The sequence below is a fragment of the Cryptosporidium parvum genome, chromosome 1, assembly GCF_000165345.1.
Source record: "Cryptosporidium parvum Iowa II chromosome 1, whole genome shotgun sequence".
Lineage (NCBI taxonomy): Eukaryota > Apicomplexa > Conoidasida > Eucoccidiorida > Cryptosporidiidae > Cryptosporidium > Cryptosporidium parvum.
In genome coordinates, this window is record NC_006980.1 from 104,651 (window position 1) to 126,364 (window position 21,714).

Here is a 21,714-nt window from a genome sequence, read left to right on the forward strand (position 1 = left end):
CGCTTATGTATCTTTTGAAGTGTTTATATATTTATATTGTGATTCTTTATTTCACAAACTTTCAATTAGAAAATAATTCAGAACAAAATTTTCTTACATAATTGTGATTTAGTTAATTGAAATGGGGAATTTTATTATTATTATTATTGCTTTCCGCATTAATGAAAATAATCATTAATTTCAATCTTTGATTTCAATGTAATGGCATCACTGACTTGAACTCCAATGGCACCAATGATCTGGATAACAACATTCTGAAATTTGTTTGAAATTTTAAAATGTTTCACGAATAATTATTTAGATATGGCAAATATTTCAAAAAAAAAAACTTACAAGTAATGATGTGTAAAGAACACGATTGATTTTTGTAGATGATTGCTCTGGAGACCAATTGATTAACAAATTATGATTATTTTGCATATTAAATAGATACAATGATGGTACAGTTAAAACTGAAGTTATATCTTTAAATTTTTGTCTAATGGGTATGATATTAATTGTCTTTGACGTAATAGTCTTAGAAGAAGGGAATAGAAGTTAATGTGTGATATTTTTGTTTAAGTTTAAGACTTACTATTTTAACACAAGTTAATTGATTTTCCATAAATAAGCTTATGGTTTCGTGAGAACTGGATGACAATGTCAATGAATTAATCTTGAAGATAATATCTTTGTATTGATAAGGAGAGTATCTCGTAGATTGGCATATACTTGACTTGGGATCGTATGAAATGGAGGAATAATTGAATGCTTTAAATATTTTTGAATCTTTTTCTATATTCTTATGAACCATTATTTTAAAATTCAACTCACTAAGTTTATTGATTTCTGTTTCCTTAACTATATTGTTTGGAATACAAGAAATCAAACAGAGTATATCTTCGTATACTTGTTTAAATAATTCAAATAGAATGATTTGATTATTATCAATTCTTGTAGGTAAATATTTAATTATAAGACTGAAATTTGTATTTTTATTTGTTATGATTTGAAATTTGATGATTAAGTTAAACATTACCTTAAATACTTTGAAAAGTATGCCCCATTAATTAATATTATTCTAAAATCATCTTTGTAATCTCTAATTTTATCATCAGATCTCAGAAACTGACAAATATTCTCAAAGAGCTCTCCTGTTGAAACAACTCCAAAGGAATTTCTTTCTGTTGCCAATATTTGGTCCAATGGTATTTCTATTTTTTGTTCTATTTCACATTTTGGGACTAGTAATTCTTTACCATTTGAATCACTTTCTTGAAATTTGCCGCTCAAATCAAATTCATGTTTTTGTATTTTCATGATTAATGCATTCATTTTATTAATTTTCTTAGATTTTACCCCTTCGTTAAAAAATTCCATCAACTTCTCCTCAAATAGACTGCTACCTACTAATACAAACTCACTCATTTTGATACTTTATTGATTAAATTGGCTTCCTAACTTATTTGAGTTTTTAACATTTTATTTATCAATTTTGTTTTATTATATAATTTTTGAAAACATCATGCCTAATGCTGCATGCATTCTTTTTTTTATGGCAGTTTAGGCGGGAAGTCAATTAGAGAGGGGAGGAATAAAGTGGAAAAATTAAAAAAAGTAATTATGATTATGGGATATGAAATTAATTAATAGAAAAAGAATGATTGGTAAATTATTGGTAGTATTGAATATAATTAGATGTAAGAATTGATTATTTATATATTTTCTACTAAAAAGTAATATGATTACAGAGTAGATTTTGCTTAAGTTTTAAAAAAAGTACGTGTGCATGTGAATTTTCTCCAATTATATGTGGGGTAGTAATGAATAATAAAACTTATTATAAATCTATTATAATTTAAAAATTATCTTTATTTTTTATTAATAACACGATCTTTTGTTTCAGTCAAAGTTGGATAATTATCAGTGAAACACTGAGTATAGCACTTAATCAAGTCATGGTCTTTATTTAAACTATTTAGAAGATCCTTAGGTTTCTGTTTGTATATAAATTATTTATAAAATAAGGAGAAGAAATTTTAACAAAAAAAAAATTGTCATTTTGTTGCAAGTAGATATAAAGTTAAGTAAATTTTGCCTTAATAATTATTAGCTTACCTTAAATAGATTTTCGAATTTATTGAAACACAGTTGGTGGCAATTCATCACATTTTCGTTAATAATATTTAATTCTTGATTAACTTTATTTTGAAAGGTTTCAAGAGGATCTTGACATTTCTGCATTATAATGGAAAACCAAACAAAGAAAGAAAATCCAATATAAAAAAAGTATAATCATTTTTATTAAATTTTGCTATTATCATTAGTTTATTAACATACCTTTAGACAATCTTGAATATTTTCTAATGATTTTTTTTTGTCTGAATTTTTTAAGTATTTTGAAATACAATTTGAAGAGCATTCAAAAGCTTTTTTCTGGTCATTTAGAGTAGAGAATGTGATCTAATTAAAAAAAAAGTTTTGCAATTTTATACGTAACAATCAGCATTCAATGGCATGAATTATAGATTAAGTATTAAATCAAGTATTATTAAAACTAGTTTTGGAAAGGGGAGGAATGAAACATACATCATCAACTTGATCTTCAAATTTTTTTCTGAAATCTCCAATATATTCCTCAATTTTATTTACTAAGTCAATTGTAAAATTTGACATTCTTAAAATTTTCTTTTGTGGCTTATTGTCAAAATTACTTTTTTAGTTACTTGGCCGGGTGAAAATAAAAATTAATGTGGGGGGCTGTTTACAATGGGGGAGAGCGCGTTGGAAAAGTTTCAAAAGGTATTAAGCTACAAAGGCAACAAAAAACTATTAGCTTTTTAATAAGCTTATCTTATTTTGGTATTAAAAAAACTAAAATTTTCATTCTAATTCAATTTATGAGAAGAAACTAAACTCTTAAGTAAAATTTTGAATTTATTCTTCTTTTTCTTTTAATCGTAATAATAAATAAAACAAATATTGAAATAATTTCCTTTTATTTCTCTCATCTAATTATTTTATTTATTAAAAGAAATAATTTGTCCACATGAAATTGCATGTAATTTTTTATCATCAAAAACATTAGCACACATTCCTATACCGGCATTAATAAAATAAAGAAATTGCATGTGGGGGAAAAAAAATAATCATAAATAATGAATATTTCATCATTTAGAATAAAAAGAAGGAAAAAAAGTGAGGATGACGATGATGAGAAAAAAGATAGTTCAAGCTATGAGGAATTACTGGAAGTTATTGCACCAATAAACAAATTTAAGAGTAAGCCAGCATTAGGAGTAACTACATTTTCAAGACAAATGTGGTGCGAAAAAAGCTTAGAAATTTGTCTCGAAAATAATATTAAAATTACAAGTAAAGCTATTGAAGAAGGTATTAAACACCATGAAGAATTAGAGCTAGAAGATCACCAAGTTCTCAGTGTAATGGTAGAGAATGAATACGAGAAAATGGCAATTGAAATTTTAAGTATAGTAAATCTATTGGATGGGTTAATTGAAAGAGGATATATTCGTGAGCTTCCAATAATTGGATTTTACAAAGGAATAATGTTAAGGGGAATAATTGATTCATTACAATTAAAACCAAAATTAAATGGAATTGGAGAAACTAATAATGTAAAATATTCATCAAATAACATCAACAAGTTTATTATTTTGATATCAGATACAAAAACTAGAAGAAATACAACTCTTCCAAGTAATGTTCAGCAAAAGACTACAGTTCTACAGCTTGGATTGTATAGAAAGATATTGGGTGAAATGATTAATTTTGGAAAAATCTGGAAATCTTGCCATCCTAATTTAATTGATTCCAATGCAATTAAAAAATATTTGAATTCTTCTTCAACCATAGATTTGTCAAACTGTTGCTCTGGTTGCAGTTTCCTAAATAATATTTTCGAGTTTCATGGATTAGACCCATTAATTTCTTTTTCAATATTTCAAGAATTGGAAGATGCAAAAAGAAAGCAATCTTGTAAAGAAAAAAATGATATTTGTGATACAAATCAAGACCAAATTCAAACCGAAACACATTCTGAGACAGAATCTGTAGTTGATACTGACGGGAAAAGCGTCCTAAAAGAGTTTGAAAACGCCCTTGAAATTGGTTTTAACATGTTACTTTGCTTCTCAAAACTTCCAGATATTCAGTCAGAAATGAAAGTTGAATACGATTGCCAAGGTAAAACTTTCGCTACAAAATGGTATAAGTCTTCAGAACAGACTATTGAGCTTGAACTAGATTACTTATTGGGTTGGTGGCTTGGTGCTAGAGAAGCTGAATTTGTTAGAATCTCAGAGGCATGGAAATGTAAGTTTTGTAATGTAATTGAATATTGCCAAGTATGTCCTCTTTCAAAAGAAGAAAAAGAGAAATGTATTGAAAAAATACGTCAAGACGAACTAGAGTCATTACTAATTAAAGATTTGGAAGAATCATCTAATGAGCATATTTTAACATTAAATTGTTCATAACTATTTTAAATTTTATTATATGGTCATTAATCAAAAATATGAGATTCAAGTTAAAATATTTTTTTCATATTTTCTTATATTCATTTTAAACTTAAATAAAGAAATTACTTTTTTTAACAATTCAAATTTAATTTATTGTTAAATACGTGTGAAGCTTAAATAGTACCATAATAACTATTAACAAATAATATTTACCTAACACACACTATAAAAGACCCCAAAAAAAAAAAAATTAATGAACAAATAAATGAAATTACTCATCTAAATAATTTTTAAAAAATAATAAAATTTCATAATTTTGATATATAATGCCATCAAGCTCAGCTTTATCCACTAAATGCTGTAAAATTATTGATGAATATGAAACTAAGCTAAACAAAGAGCTTGGAAATGCATGCAGGGAGGGGGCAGTAAGCGCGCCAGAGTTAAAAAAGTACAATAACTTAAGAAAAGGAAGTCTTCTGGGAACAAATTTGGTAAATAGTGTTATAGCATCTGAAAGTCCATTTAGAAGAGATTCGAGCTTATTGTGGTTATCATATGATCCATCTAATGAAAGACAAAGTGAGATAAATAAGATGATTAAAAATGAAGATGGAACAGCAGTTCCAGATATGTGCGATAAATACGTGTTGGTAGATACTTATACAAGTATTTTAGCTTCAAATAGACAGCAGGCTTGCTATATTTCACTATTATCTCCTCTTCCTCAGGATACTGTAGTTGGTATAAAATTTGGAGATCACTTGTGTCAAGGAAGAATTAACGATACAATGATTGAATATATATCTCCATCTCTTCCTGTTGGACGTCAATATGCAAGACTATATTTAAATAGTGTGAAGATGGGAGTAAAGTTTGGGAATGGGAATACAATGTCAGAAGCAAGAAGTTATTTACCTTTTGATGTAATAGTTCAAGAACCAAAATCGCGAAGATTGAATATTAAAAAGCATAAGACCTCAATACCTGTTGGAGTTATGGGGCCAGCCCCATTACCAGAAGTTGATATAGAAGATGAAGTTGAGGAGCTATTAATAATGCATAAGCCAAGAGGAAATGCTTCTATAATTTCAAGAAGGCATGCTTTAGATAAATATTTCAAAGGCACGCATTCAAAAGTAGTTAATGCTCCAAGACGTGAAACTGGTGACTTAAATAACTTAGACCCATCATTCAAGGCTGCAGTTAATAGAGATTTTTTGAGAAGACTCTCAAATATTACTTTAGAACCAGATTGTAGAAGAACTATTAATTTATTAAATGAATTTATATCTAAGTTAGACCCAGGTGCAACAAATAATTTAATACCTTTTAATGTTAAATTAGAGTATTGGAACAGAGTTTTATCCGATGGATGCCAAGAGATTATTGATAATTATCATAGTTATATTACACAAGAATCATCCAATGAGAAATCTGTTTATATATTTACTAAAACTTCTCCTGATTCACTTGAACCATACAATGTATTTATGTTTTCTTGTATTATGGATGAGGAAAATAACAATTGTGTACCATTATTGAGAAGATTCACATGTAGCCCAGAAAATTGTGGAGATGTAAGGCTTTGGATATGTATTGGAGATTGCTATCTTGCAAAGAACGAAGTTGCAAATAATTATCGAAAGATTGATTTGCCTTGCCCAATTCCTCCAATAATGAAGTCAAAAAAATCTGCTCATATTTGGAGTAGAGCAAAAAATAAGTCTAATACAAACTCAACATTTTCATCAAGGAAGTTTGGTATTGGTAATTTTGTGTCAACACGAGGAGTTGGAGGAGGGTTACTAGGAGCTGCTGGTGTTGGTGCAGGCGGTATCGGAGCAGGAATTGGTGCTGATGAAGATTTTAATGCTGAAAACGAAAACTCTTCTGAAAAAGAAAGGTGCATTCAAATTTCGAATGATGTTTTTTTATTTTTTGAGATGTGGCCTTCAAAACTTCTTCCAAATGCTGGTAATACTACAGAGTCATATTCATTTATCTTATGTATTAAAAATCATCAATATCACTCAATAACTGGTATTTCAAAGCCAGTACTTAACTTTATTCTTCAAAAATGGCTCACAAAAGTCCCCATTAACTCTTGAAATAGATCTTTTTTAAACCTAGTACATTAATCATCTATAATATCTCATCTATTCTTACCTGAATAAACTTATATATTCTTCGTTTAACTTGAAAATCCCCATTATTCAGGTCAAAGAAAAACTGAATAGATTAAAAACTGAAATTAGAAAAAACTATAGAAAAAAAATAATGCAGACATGTCATAAATAATTTATTTAAAATAAACTATAACTAGTATTCTCTCCCTTAATAATGCATGCAAATATTACGTGGCCAAATTAATCTTTAATAATTACATGTGGAAAGCGTGCATATACTATGCAATACCGGCATTACATGTAAATGATTAAAAACTTTGCCGCGTATACAAATATCAGCTGTCATAAAGATTTAAAAAAAAAGAAACTGCATACACGATAACTGGAGTATTATTTGTTTTGAATCATTTATATAAATCTTTGTGACTTCTCAAGTGTAATTGTGGAAAGAGATAATAACCAAGTAAAAATGATCATCAAAAACCTTATTCATTAGTTTACAATGCTTTGAGTAGGAATAAAATATGGATTGTCCGTTCTTCAATCACTTTATATTTGTTAATAGGTTCATAAGGCTATAAGAGTAGAAATAGTAATATGTACAATTGTCTCAGATGGATACATAGAAGTTACCATTTCAATTCAAGTAAACACCAAAAACAGAAAAAAAAAATGAGAAAGACGAATTCTCTCCATATCACTATAAACTCAAATGAACAATTTTACTAAAATATGTTTATTGCCCAATTATAATTCCCAACCTTGAACTTTTTAATAGTCACAAAAAAAAAAGAAATATTTAGTAACTGATTTAAATGTATGATGCACATAATTGGCCAGTTGGCTTTGTAGTACCCATAATGATACCAATAATGACACCATAAATGGCCAAAGCTTCACCGAAAACCAAAATCAAAATCATACCAGTAAGAAGTCTTGGTTGTTGAGCAGCAGCTCTAACACCAGCATCACCGACAATACCAATAGCAAGACCGGCAGCTAAACTACTGAGACCAATAACCAAACCAGCGCTCATTTGAGCATAAGCAGTGTAAGCAGAGTACAAATTTGGTTCTCCCATCTGGAAGAAAATGACCAAAGAACCAATCAAACCATAAATACCCAAAATACCTGCCATAACAGCTGGAATAATTGATCTCATAATTAAATCTGGTCTCATTACGGCCATAGATGAAATACCAACACCTGATTTAGCAATTCCATAAGCTGCTCCTAAGTTTGCAAAAATCAAGCATCCTGCAATTCCCAGAAATCCAAAAAATAAACTGTTTGGGTCACAAGTGATCATCTTTTATCTACCAATATACAGCTAATTGCCTTTCAGCGATTATTGTTTAATTATATAACAAAGTTCTTGTACTTACGATTCTTAATAGAAAAAAAAATTTCTATATTGAACCAAGCTTGCCTAATATTAGTTAGAATTTGTCTCTTGGGGGTACATTATTGGATAAATCTTACCGCCACAATTTGGCGGTAATGATTCAATTATTCCTCAAAGTTGCTCAAATTACTTATTAAATATTCCTTAAAATGAACTAAAATTGTGTCCCAGATTAATTATTTTTTACTGAAAAATCAAATTTATTTTATTCACAAAGGTCGATATTTTTTAATTATTTTTTTGTTTTTAATTTATCAAAATTCATATTTTATTCTTTGTTTTTTATGCTGATATTTATATATATTTCATCTTCTTAAAGTCTACTCACAATTTTCTCTACAATTTTAAACTAGTCGTATGATCATAAATCTTCTATTCTTTTGAATCATTTGAATCATTTCGAGAAGTTTTTCGTTCTATATGAAATTCTATTGCTAATAACTTTGGCGCCAGACATACGGCGCCTCAATAATAACATTGAAATACGATAAATAACGCTGCATTTTGATTAGGAAGTTACGAATTAATAAATAAAGATGTTTTTGAGGTTTTACAAGAACGAGAAAGGAGAGAGAGTTTATACATTATCGGTAAGTTTTTGATTTTTTTTTCTATTATGAATGCTTAATGATATTGAAAATTAATAGGCAGTGAATAAGGAGGGTGAAATCACATTTTCAGCTCATCCTGCAAGATTTTCTCCTGATGACATTTATTCATCTCAGAGAATTGCATGCAAAAAGAGGTTTGGACTATTACCAACTCAGCGTCAATAAAATGGGTGAAGCTTTTGCAAATAGAGAGTTTAGGTTAAAGTGAATACATTCCTATATAATGATCGGGAATATTTCATTGTTATAACGGTATTCATCGATTCTAACAGGATACTTTATAAACAATACATAGGAATATCACTGGAAAAAAAATAATATTTAATAAATTGAATAATTTCCTAATATAGATAAAAATAATTAATCTAATTATTATTATTCTTATTATCATCTATCCATTCTGTCTAATTTTTGTATGAATTCCTTATATTTAAATGAAATCACAATATATTGAATAATCAAACTTATTCTTATGTTCTTGAAAGTATATTATACCTTTATAATAATTATAAAAATAATACAATAATAACAATAATAATAATAATAATAATAATATTGATATTAATATTAATAGTGATTATAAACACTAATAGTAATAACAGTAAGATTAGTTATATTAATCATTACTTAATAGGTACACAAAGATTATTCGCAGAAGGGCTGGAAATGAGTACCAATGAAACAATAATACCATAAATTGCAAGTGCTTCACCAAAGATAAGTATAAGCATTGAAGCAACAAATAACTTAGATTGTTGAGCAGTACCACGAATTCCTGCATCACCTGCAACACCTATAGTAAAACCACTAGCAGCACAACTGAAACCAGAGATTAATCCAGCAGCAAGATGACAATATCCCTGATATAATGAATAGTCTGTCCTTATTTGAGAACAAATAATGACTCCCACAATTAAACCATAAACTCCTAAAATACCTGCCATAACAGCTGGAATAATTGATCTCATTACTAAATCTGGTCTCATTACACCACATGATGCAATTGCTAATCCTGCTTTAGCTGTACCATAAGCTGCTCCAAAGTTTGATAAAGCTGTAGCCAAAGTTGAACCAAGCATTCCAAATAAAGTTGCTGTTGGTGTACAAAATGGAGGTGCCATCTTTATCTAATTTTCTTATCTCTGTTTTCAATAATATAACAATTGGTAGATATTCTCTATTATTTGTTCAAGATTCCGTAAATTTCCGAATTTTGTCTAATAAACTTTTATTAGTCTAATCTTCTTTAATCGATCTTCTAATTGGAATCTTTTTCAAATCTTATTACTATTATTATTTTCTTTCAGTTTTTCCTTTCCCTCGTAATTGATATTTTTCTCTTAATTATTTAATTCTCAATATTCACCAAACCTACCCATTTTACCGCCATGAGACAATTTCCTTCCCGCCTATTTCTTATTGCTTTATATTAATTTTTTGGTTAAGAAAATTTCTGTCATCCACTCTCTTTTCAAATTTGAATTAATAAAATGGATTAATATTGTGTTTTTATAGCTTAGTATCAGCTTTATAAGTTTTCAAAAAAAACAATTGAACGAAAAAGCATAAATATTGTTAATTGCGCATTGAATGTTCACTATTTTTGTTTTTTTTTCTCTTGAACTTTATACATTCTTTTTTCTTGATTAACTTATTAATTTTTATATAAATTTTGGGAAAAATTACAATATATGAGTTACAGACAATTTCACGATTGGTTGATATCTGAATAGTTTTTTTTTTTTTTTGCCTTTTCTTTTTGATTTTTTTTCATTAATTCCTTTATTTCTCACATTTCAAATACTTCTGCGAAATACGGTCATATTGTTTTGCTCTTCATATCGATATTTGCATGATTATCTTTTAACATTCATTCTTTTTCCTAATTTAAAATAAATAATTTATGTGGATGCATGCCATTAATATATTCAGTTAAAAACGATGACGTAATACATGCAGAAAATGATTAAACAAATTATTGTCATGCAATTTGTATACCGGTCTGCAAACATTACATGCAAATTACACGTAATAAGTAATGTAGTAAATGTTGAGAAAAGAAAATATATTAAACAAGTAAAACAAAAAAACAAAGTTATCATACAAAATGTATTATATATAAATACATAAATATATATTTTAAATCTAACTACCTGGTCATTTCAGCTGCAAGCATTGAATGATTTTCCGTCCATGCTTCTTCTGTCTGAACTTTTTTTAACCTAAAAAAAAAGAATTATGAGTAATAAGTATATAAAATTAATATAATTATGGCAACAATTATTAGATAAATTTGGAAAGGAAGAATATCTCCAAATAATTAAGAGAATTCTCATTCATTTGTGATGATGATTATTATTATTCCCTTTAAATTCATATAATAGCCATAATTTAATTTAATAATATAAAACTTACATTCTTTTATGGTCCTTACTTTTATTATGAGACATTAAAGATGGAGAATCAATAAAATATCTTGCACATGTAATACAATAAAACTGGCCTAAAGTTTATTATGATTAATTATATTAAATTTCATTATTTTGTTTAATCCATTATAACGTACCATTTCCTGGCAAATCTAGATCCACTGGTAAATTTACACCTTTTATATAATCATTTTGAACTAAATATCAAGAAATAATGAAAAAATAATAAGGGAAAAAAAAAGGAGGAAAATTGGAAAATAATTTAATAATCTGCTTTACCCCCTTTTTTCTTTCTATTAAAACTTACCAGTCTCAAAATCCTTCGTTCTTCTTTTAGTCTTCACATACTTTCCTACAGCTCTATTTTTTGCTCTTCCTGCTTTTCTAGATTTTCTTTGACCAAGCCCCATTGAGTTTTTGAAATAACAACTAGAAATTTAAAAAAAAAAAAAAAAAACTTTTTTCTTATTATTATCTGAAAATTGTCCTCTAAATAATTATTCTAATATTACCAAACTCTCTTCACCTTTAATCCTCTTTTATTCTTATCCACTTAATATGGAAATATACCGATAATCATTAAAGATAAGATGAAATCTCTATTTCATCTTTATTTTATAAATACCATTTTGTAAAGTCTGACATTGGCGCCAAAGTTTTGGCGCCCGTTACTGTAATTTAATTTTTTAATAATAAATTGTGTGGAATAAAGAAAAATTCATTATTGGTTGATTAATATATGAAGAAAAGGATCCAAAAAGGATTCACCAATTATTAAAAAGTTGTGATTTATATCTATGCTTCTTTTATAAGAGTTTTATCAATTATTTAAACTTTTTAAGAACTGTTTTTATCATTTAATAAGTAATTTATTATAAAAAGAGTTTGCTGAAGAAATTATTTAAAGCTTCTTATATTATAGAGTTGAAAGAAATACCAATAAATAATTATTAATTTGTGGCCTTTTATGATTCTGAAATGCAAGAATATCAATTATATTCAAGTAATTAAAGCATTATTTAAAGTCAATGCACTTTTAGTGTAATTGGTTGAATGAATATATATTTGGAAAAGCAATCAGAAAAATGAGTGTTTTACAAATCATTCTTTCAATAATATTAATAATATTCTCTCTATTATGTATATTTGTCCATATTTTAAAACAATTTCTTCAAAAAAAAGGCTTTGAAGTTTCTTTTTCTGGATTTTTTTCACTTGGAAATTTGAAAATAAAGATACTTGAAAAATATCTTAAAAAATATGATAATATTAGTGGATTCGAATTTTTTCTTTCAAAAATTTCAATCAGATTTCAATCTTGGAAGCTTAAGTTTATTTTATATGAAAGTAAATGTATTTGTTTTATATTAAATGGAAATCATTTCAAAAACAAACAATTTGATCATCATCTTTCCCAATATTCTAGATTACAAAATCATTCATCTAGAAAAACTAATATTGGTACTGATGATAATAGTATTGGAATTATTCGTAATTTAATGTTAATTGTTACAGCACAAATTATTTCCAGAATTATTTTATTTGAACTTGAAAATATTCAATTCCAATTTTATATGGTTGATTGTAAATGTATTGGTAATCATAGAAATCTTAAAATTACTCAAGATGGTAGATGTGAAAAATGTGGTATTCAAATGAAGTATGGTATATATTCCAAACTTGATATTAATAGTTTAAGTATATTTCCAAAAGCTTATTTTGGTGGAATCATGGTAAATTTTCTAATAAATAATCCAGTATTATACTTGAATCCTATTGAAAATACAATTTCTGAAAAAAGATGTCATACATTTTATTTAAATTCCAATAATAAATATAATTCATCATCCAATCATAAAACAAGTATTTTGAATTATATTCTTAATCAGTTTTACATGAAAAATAATAAAACTATATCAAAAAAATGCCATTCAAATCAAAATAATTATCCTCCTTTAATTTATATTGATAATAATTTAAATATTAAACTCAAATTAATGCATTCAATGTCTGGATCTGATATTAGAGTTTGTATTCTTCGAAATGTGAATATTGAAATGAATCAACTTTGGATTACATTAATACCAGAAATTATTTGTGAACTGGTTTATATATTTCATACAATTAAATCCAATTTTAAGAATTTGAATAAAATTTCTTTTAATAAAAATAATCTTCAAGTATTAGATCCCAACATTATTAATCAATCTGATCCAATTATTAAGTTATCCCCAAAATACCAATTATTAAGTAATAATGTACTTCCAATATCTCCTATTCCTTTAGCATCACCTTCTTCTCCAAGTATAATATCATCATCAAACTCATACTCTCATTCTCCTCTTCCTCCTTCATTTGGTAACTTTGAAAATAAAGTCCCTAGAAATAAGAAAAAGCTTATAATGAATGAGAATTTAGATAGACAACTTCAAATTACCTTCAAAATTTCTCAACCATCTTTAATATTTTGTGATAATACTCAATCTAGCTCAGGTTTTGAGATATTATTTCATGAATTTGAAGCACATCTTATAATTCAATATTTTATTGAATATCTTCAAAGTACACTTAAACTTTATAATCAAGATTATGATTTTGAATCTTCAAATTCAGAAATATCTGACTTTAATATTATTGGTAATGAATCCAATCATTTTGATTTAGATACAACAGACTTGAAAAAAAAAACTAGAAGAAGCTTAAAACTTGTTTTTGGAAGTAAGCTTATCTTTGGGAATTCTATTTTATATTTAAACCCTAAAGAAAGCCATTATTTTTCAAAACAAATTATGCCAAATACCATAAAAGATGGAGATTTTACCTTTGATCGAATGTTTGTGATTGAACATTATAAATCAATTGTTGAGATTTCTGACAACAATTTTGTTAAGCTTTATTTGAAGAGTTCCATTCAAAGAATGTTTGGAATATGGAGGGAAAATGGATTTTACCAGAACCTGACTCTATTTCTCCAATTAATTAAGTTTCAAAAGTACCTTTCCAAGATTAAAAACCAAGTTAATATTGATAATAGTGGTAATAGTAATAACAATAATAATAATAATAATAATAATAATATTGAAAAACCATTCATAGATCAAGCAACTGAAGAGATTCCAAAATTGCCTTCAAGAGTTGAATTGGAAGATGACGATATTCTTAAAAGTGATTTTCTTATTAAGAATAACAAATACTTAAAAGAGATTATGACAATTAAAGATTTTGCAGTTAATTTACTCTTTTACCTTGAAATCAAAGATATTACCATTCAAACCAATGATATTAATTGTTTTAACCATGAACTACACATTCTCAAAAAGAATGATTGCTCTAACAATCATTGTGAAAATTGTTTTATTGAATCCTTTGGTCCAAAAGAAAGGTATGAATGGAGAACTGATTTTGATTATGAATCAGATACCAAGTTCAATATGAAAATTAAAAAAGATGATAATGATACTGATCATGATAATCATAATGATGACAAGTTCTTCATTTTGAAAATTAATAATTTGAAGATCTGTAATACATCAATAAATAGAAGTTTCTCAATGCTCTTTTCTGATTTAGATCTTTACAGTATGAATGAATTTATTGATTTGGAAGATATATCTACCAAGTATTTAAATTTACCATCATGCTTGAAACATAACCATGATATTTTAGATTTTCAAAAAACATGTATTTATCGTTATGGTTGTTTTGACCAAAGAATTCAAGTATTAAACTTTGAAATCTCACCAAAAATTAGAGATAAAAACCATTTAGTCAAATTATGTGAATCAATTATTATATCTCCTTGGGATTATAAAAGAATTTCACTCAGATTTAAAGGTATTAATGGAAATCTCCATACTTGTTATATTCCAATATACCTTTATATTTTGGGTTGTTTTAGTATTGATTGTCTTGCTCTTAAAAAGAATAATTTAAACAAAGTTTATTATGGAATAAATAACCAATTTGAAGAAAATTTTGATTTTTATTGTAACCAAAGATTTAATTATTTTGAAAAATTTAATGAAATAAAAAATGATATTTCCAATATTATCAGAGAATTTAATCCTCAAGAATTAAAAAATAGAAATATACAATTTTGGAATATTCCTGATTTAATACAAAGTAAAGTTGGATCTTTAAAATATACTTGGTACTTTGACTTTGATGATATCACAGTAAACTTTTTGGATGGTTTTAAATTATTAGTTAATAAATTAAGCCTTTATAGATGTAATGAATATGGAAATTATGATATAAAAATGAATAATGTTAAGATATTTGATATTTTTGGTATTAATATTATTAATTCAAATTGTATTAGATTAAGATCTGATATACCATATAAAAGTACCAAAATTAAATCACCAATTTGTCTTAAAAAACAACTGAGAAGAATTTTAGATTTGTCAGTGAATGGAGATTTACTTTTGCTTTCTATTCTTGGAAATACAGAAAAATCTGAGAATAACTTGAAAGATATTAATAATGGAATGATTTTCTTTGATTCAAAAAGGTTCATTCTTGAAATAGATAAGCTTGATATATTATTCTTTGTAAATTGTGAATATATGGAATCTTTTTTCAAATACTTTTATCAGTATATATATATAACTTATTATCAGTTATTCCATCCTCCTTTAATAATAAGAACAGGAAAATTACTTTCATTTTCACGTAATCATCCAATAATCTTTTCTTGCAATAATATATTTGATTTTTCAATTACAAAAATGAATTTAAGCTTAATAAGTTTAGCTAATTTTATGCTTTCACAAAACTTTGAAAGATTTTCTCTTGGTTCTTCAGTATATAGAAACAAAATTTACTCCAAGGATGATTTATATATTCAAAATAATTTTAAATTTGATAATTCTTTAAATCATAAAATAAAATTTGGAATTAATAATATCTTTAACTTACCAATTTTTGAATTAAAATTAGATAATTTAAGATTAATCATCCGAACAAAGCATACATCCAATTCAAAATCTGTTTGTAATGATAGGGAATGTTACAACATTCCAAACTATCTTACTAATAGTATGATTTCGGAAGAAGGATTTCTTATTAATTCAAGTTATAATCCAATCAATATTTTTGTATCTTTATTTGGAATTTCTTTCAATTTATATAACCAATTGAATCTGTATAAAAGCAGAACCACAATTCAATCAAGGAAAGAAATTACTTTTTTTAGCGAGAATATTGTTATTGACTTTAGAAGGAATTATTCTCATGTGGATTCCAATATTAATGGTGATTTTCCTGAGTTAAGTTCTGATGTGACAATTTCAATTTACTCAAAGTCTAAGACTTCAGTTAATTTGAGTAATGCAAGCTCATTTAAAGCCATAAAATTTATAAATCCAATCTTTGAAATGATTAAAAATTGTCCAAATTTCAAATCCAAGTTTCAAAAAAGTAACTGTGAGGTCTTCTCAAAAGAATTCAAGAATATAATCATCTCAAGAAATACCCTGATAATTTCTATCATCACTTCGGATTTGACAAGCTTGTATTTGGTTCCTTATATTAATCTTCAAAGCGAAAGAGAAATGAGTGAAAATTCTTCAGTATGTATTCAATTACCAAAAATTGAATTTTATTTGAAAAAGTATAATAATTCTCATGTTGAAAATCAAGAAATAAATAACTTTTTAAGTCAGATAGAATCATCTTCTTTATTTCTTAAGGAAGGAATCTTAATTTGGATACTTTCCAAAGAAATCTTTGCTCCTGTATCAAATAAAAAACTTCAATGTCGTCTTTCTTCAATTTTGAATTCAAAAAATCAAAAATACTCTTTAAAAAGTACCTTGGTTTCTATTTCAAAGTTCAATATAAATACTCAAAGGAATACATATAATAATTTCAATATAAAATTGGACTTGGATGGTTTGGATAAGAAGTCAATAATAGAAAGATGTTTTGGAAATGACTTTAATAATGGTGATAATACTCAAAATATGGTTATACCTTTGACTTTAAATTTGGATTCAGAGAAATTGATCCAACTTTCCACAATATTAGAATCTTTTCTTGATGAAAGTAATTTTGATAGTATTTCCATATATTATTGTGAAGATTGCAATAAATTTAAACCAACAAAATCAGAGTCTTTATTGAGATCACAAAAAGTTTTGAATTTGGATCAAAAAAGCTTATCCCATGAAAAGAATAATAATCAACCAGAATTGAACTTTAAATTAAAAATTTCTTTGAATTATATTAATTTGAGATATGAAATCTTTAGCCTGATAATTAATCATGTATTACTTGACTTGAGATATTGTAATTCAAAGATTGGAAATCTGAAATTAGGAATAAAAGAAACTCAGCTGATTGCTGAATATTTTCCATATAAACTCAGTCAATTTTCTAAGTCATCCCAGTCTTTCAAAATTTTACGTGAATCTAGTATTCAGATATCTTCAAACTTTAGTGCGAAAACAAAAATGTTGGAAATAGCTAGAATTGGAAGTATTTTTTTTGATAATAATAATGACTCAATTTTGCTTGTTTTAAGAGCTCCTCAATTTAGTTTAAGTACTTTAACAATTATTTACTTGGAAGTTTTAATTAAAATCATTAATATGTTAAAGTTAAAATCAAAAAGAGTTCCATTCAAAAACGAGAAATCTTCATTAAGTCCAATAAATAATACATCATCTATTCCTTTAATTTCAGGAAGGAAGCTGAATATCCAGATTAATGAAATTATGTTTAATATGCATAATCTTGGAACTTTTAGAGATTATACAATTCAAAGAGATGATCGAAAGTTTCGTCTTGGATCTAGCTATTCAGGATTCAAAAAGATAAATATAGTACCTGATTTAGATACTCAAAGTGAATTTCTTTTTCAAGTTATAGAAAGGAATCCAATAAATAGTACTTTTACTTTAGTTGATGATTTGGAAGAATCAAATACAAATCTTGATATTTTTAAAGGTAACAATGGCCAATCTTGTCTTGAATGTAGGTATCATTTAAACAAAGCACTAATATATACTTCAAGAATTTCCACAGATTTGAAAGATAATAACCATTTTCGAGGAAATACTAATATTAATATTAGTAATTGCAATAATAATAGCAGTAGTAGTAACAGTCAATTCGATGAAATCTTTAGGAATTATTGCAATGACTACTTCTCCTTGCTTGATGAGCATGTGATTTCAGACAAATATCAAAAATCCAGCTTTGAGATGATCCAAGAATATAAGAGGATTTGTTTATATACTGAAAGTAATATAAGCATCCCTTTAGAATATGGCCAAATAACAGATTACATGATTCTTGGAGAATTTGGATATGGAATAAAATCTGATCATATTTCATTATCAAGAAGCTTTAAGCAAATAATAACTAGGATTCCTAGAGTTGATTGCTCAATTGGTATTCATGATAGAAACAAGAATTTCGAGTTTGTATTAAAGATATTTCCTGTTTCAATTGATGTTTTTCTCTCAAACAGATTGATTTGGGATTTGTTTGGAGAATGTACACTTGAGGATTTATTTGATATAAATAAGGAAGATCATCCCAGAATTTTTCCAGAAATCTCCAATTATTATTGCTGTAGATCAGAAGAGTCATTTCAATGGGATGATCATAATTGCCAGGCTCACCCTCATTCTCAAAATGACTGTAGTAGGATCATTTCCGATATTCCACATGTAATAAAAAGTAATGAGAATTTTGAGGTGGTGACGGAAAATTTCTTATCATCTTCATCATCATCCTCTCCGCCTTTAGCCCTCATAGAGGAATTCCAATCGGATAGAAAAAGAAGTTTATATGATTCCACTCAAGAGATTCTGAAGACAACTCCCATTTTTGTTAGTATTCGAATTCATACAGAAAAACCAAGTACTCAACTAAAGATGTATTCAAAACTGCTTTCAGTTTCAATTGATTCAAGTAGAGTCCAATCAATTAATGAGATCTTGAATTCATTTGAGCTCAGGAATATAAACACAAACAAGAATAATCCGTCGTACCAAGTATCCAATAATATCTCAAATCACCCTTCAACTTTGACCAGTTCGAACAATACAACTATAAATAATCATCCAATGAGCGTTTTGTCAAACACAATGAATAGTGTTGCAGGTGGAAATCTTCCACCTCCAATTTACTATTCACATAACTTGAACCCAACAAACAGTATAGTAAGTTCTGGAGATCAGGCCCAAAATCTAAGTTCCCATATTTCACAACAAGGATACAACTTTAATGCATATCCCACAGCAAAGACTCCTTCAGTATTATCTTTCTCGAACTATTTTTACGACCAAAAACAAGAACAGGGTCAAAGAATAAACGCAATGAACCTATTGAACTTGAATAATAAAACCAAGAATGCAAATCCCAAATCTAATTCTTTGGACTTTAATGCCAATCGACTTCTTTTAAATTGTGATTTGAATGATAAGAATGTAATGAATATGCTTAAGTTTGAAATTGATAAATTTTTAGCAGATAATCCGCTTTTTTATACAGTTGTTGATAATATCCAATGTCAGGCTGGAGGAGACAATAACCATCTTAACCAATATAGGCTTCAGATAGAATGTATTGTAGATCAGCTGAATGTTGATATGTTCATTAATAACAAAAGATTCTCAAATTTCCAATCAAAAGATATTAACTTTGTTATGTTCTCAAATAATAATCCTTCAAACTCAACAATAATAGAGTTTGATACATCATTTATCCATTTATCGGCCAATAAAGACTTTGTACAGTCGAATGGCAACTCAAATGTTATTCCAGGTACAAACGGCGTTGGTAGTGGCGTTGTTTCTGGTAACAATAATAGCAATTACAATAATCAAATTAACTTTAATATCTCGAATTCCAATTTAAATCCAAATTCAAACAATATCTTCAATGCAAATGGTAATGGTATTGGTAATGGAAATGTAAATTCCAATATCATTGGAGAAGGTGGAACGGGTCTTAATCATAATAACTCAGGCTTGAATGTTAGTTCGGTATCTACGATTGAAAATAGCATTAATGCAACTTCTCAGGAAGAAATTTCCATAATTCATCCCATGTACATTGATGGACATACTAGTCAGGGGCATGGACATGTTTTATCAATTCGTATAAATATGAGGCAGGTTAGATTACTAGAAGTATATAACATACGAATCTTAGAGAGCGTTGTAATCAGAGTCCATCCAATTCGGGTAAACATTACTCAATATTTAACTTCTTGTTACTATGATATATTCTTCCCACCACCAATAACAAACCAGCCAAGCATGACTTCAATCCAAATTGGAAGTAATACCCAGAACTTTTTACAAATGTCAAATGTTGCTTCTGAAGCTGCTTCATCCAAGATAAAAGAAGATAATGCTATTTATGCCGAAAACTCTTACATTATCAATAGTAATACCAATAGTGATATAACAATACCAACAATTGAACAAGAAAATTCTTCTTTAACATTTAATAACCAACAACCACAAAATAATAACACATCAGTAGACACGCAAAACTGCTCAAAAAATATACTATACTTTAATTACCTTCGAATATCATCAATTCTTGTGGAAGTCACTTATCGTGGATCTGTATCGTTAAATAACGTACTTTTGGAACTTAGCTCTTTCACTCAAAGAAGAAAGCATAGAACTGTAAAGGAAATGGTTGACAAATATATCTCTTTCCTTAGACGTCAAGCTGCTAGACCTGTTATTTCATATACTTTCAAACAACTCAGACACTCTTTACTTCCTAAACACTTCAAATCCCATAAACGTAATAGCAACTATAATTCTCATTATGATATTATCCAAGCAAATATTCAAAATAACCACCTTAATAATGGAAATGAACGTTCCTTGAAAATTGATTCTTCTTATCAAGACCTTCTTTCTGAAACTACAAACAATGGAAATCATTCCAATTACAACAATAATATTAACTCCATTCTTTCTAAAAACGACGATGACCTTCCTAACACTTATCGCAAGATTCAAAATACCAACTGCTCAAAAAATGACTCAGAATACAATAAATTTAGACTCATCTTTGGTAATCAACTTTTGATTTAATTGCTTCAACTGACTGCTTTGCAACTCCCGCCCACTATTCCTCTTGTAATTATCTGCATGCGACCAAGTACATGCAAAAAAACACTTGCAATATACCGGCATTGGTTGGCGCCATACGTGGGAAGTTTTTTATCTGACAAATTTCCTGAATTATTTATTTTTTTTATTTTCTTTATTCTTTAGTTTATTCTTTTTTTTTAACTTGAAATAATAATATGAGAGTTAGGGTTTAAAATTATGATTATTTGTTCTTTTTTCTTGGATTTTAGAGAAAGATATTCTTGTTGTGTATAATTTGGATTTTAAGTTATCCACATAAATTAATGTTATTTGACTTTCAAAAAGGCCAGAAATTGAATGAATTGAAAGAGAATGGAAGAACCTAATTACCAGGAGGAATCAATAGAATGTATTGCATCTTGTAATCTTTCTGTAAGTTCAAATGATTAGAATAAGTGAAATGCGGATTTTTTTTTTGTTACTAAATGAAAAAATAAAGAAATTTTCGTTATCAAGTAATTAAATAAACTAAATAACTTTGATTTTTATAATTTTCACTAATAATCATAATTTCAGAATGAAAACACTCCTGTTGGAATAATTCTAA

General features: G+C 27.2%; 8 protein-coding genes across 8 annotated transcripts; 4 read left to right on the forward strand and 4 right to left on the reverse strand.

Annotated features, from left to right (window-relative positions):
* Positions 1–517: 517 nt before the first annotated feature.
* On the reverse strand, positions 518–1,015 carry cgd1_480 (hypothetical protein; the record flags this gene model as incomplete). Its single annotated transcript, XM_627906.1, has 1 exon — positions 518–1,015. The coding sequence occupies one exon, from the start codon at positions 1,013–1,015 to the stop codon at positions 518–520; it is 498 nt and encodes a 165-aa protein (XP_627906.1).
* cgd1_490 (hypothetical protein) lies at positions 1,015–1,407 on the reverse strand (the record flags this gene model as incomplete). The annotated part of the gene is made up of 1 exon (XM_627907.1): positions 1,015–1,407. The coding sequence occupies one exon, from the start codon at positions 1,405–1,407 to the stop codon at positions 1,015–1,017; it is 393 nt and encodes a 130-aa protein (XP_627907.1).
* A 1,730-nt stretch (positions 1,408–3,137) lies between these two features.
* Positions 3,138–4,478, forward strand: cgd1_500 (hypothetical protein; the record flags this gene model as incomplete). Its single annotated transcript, XM_001388101.1, has 1 exon — positions 3,138–4,478. The coding sequence occupies one exon, from the start codon at positions 3,138–3,140 to the stop codon at positions 4,476–4,478; it is 1,341 nt and encodes a 446-aa protein (XP_001388138.1).
* Positions 4,479–4,786: 308 nt separating this feature from the next.
* cgd1_510 (hypothetical protein) lies at positions 4,787–6,571 on the forward strand (the record flags this gene model as incomplete). The annotated part of the gene is made up of 1 exon (XM_627908.1): positions 4,787–6,571. The coding sequence occupies one exon, from the start codon at positions 4,787–4,789 to the stop codon at positions 6,569–6,571; it is 1,785 nt and encodes a 594-aa protein (XP_627908.1).
* Positions 6,572–7,400: 829 nt separating this feature from the next.
* cgd1_520 (vacuolar ATP synthetase subunit) lies at positions 7,401–7,898 on the reverse strand (the record flags this gene model as incomplete). Its single annotated transcript, XM_627909.1, has 1 exon — positions 7,401–7,898. One exon carries the CDS (start codon positions 7,896–7,898, stop codon positions 7,401–7,403), a length of 498 nt encoding a protein of 165 aa, XP_627909.1.
* Positions 7,899–8,530: 632 nt separating this feature from the next.
* cgd1_530 (hypothetical protein) lies at positions 8,531–8,770 on the forward strand (the record flags this gene model as incomplete). Its single annotated transcript, XM_001388102.1, has 2 exons — positions 8,531–8,584; positions 8,642–8,770. Coding segments are annotated over 2 exons (183 nt in total), but the record flags the coding sequence as incomplete, so codon positions are not given.
* Positions 8,771–9,228: 458 nt separating this feature from the next.
* Positions 9,229–9,732, reverse strand: cgd1_540 (vacuolar ATP synthase subunit, possible signal peptide; the record flags this gene model as incomplete). Its single annotated transcript, XM_627910.1, has 1 exon — positions 9,229–9,732. A coding segment is annotated over one exon (504 nt), but the record flags the coding sequence as incomplete, so codon positions are not given.
* Positions 9,733–12,119: 2,387 nt separating this feature from the next.
* Positions 12,120–21,107, forward strand: cgd1_550 (predicted secreted protein, signal peptide; the record flags this gene model as incomplete). Its single annotated transcript, XM_627911.1, has 1 exon — positions 12,120–21,107. The coding sequence occupies one exon, from the start codon at positions 12,120–12,122 to the stop codon at positions 21,105–21,107; it is 8,988 nt and encodes a 2,995-aa protein (XP_627911.1).
* Between the last annotated feature and the right edge of the window lie 607 nt (positions 21,108–21,714).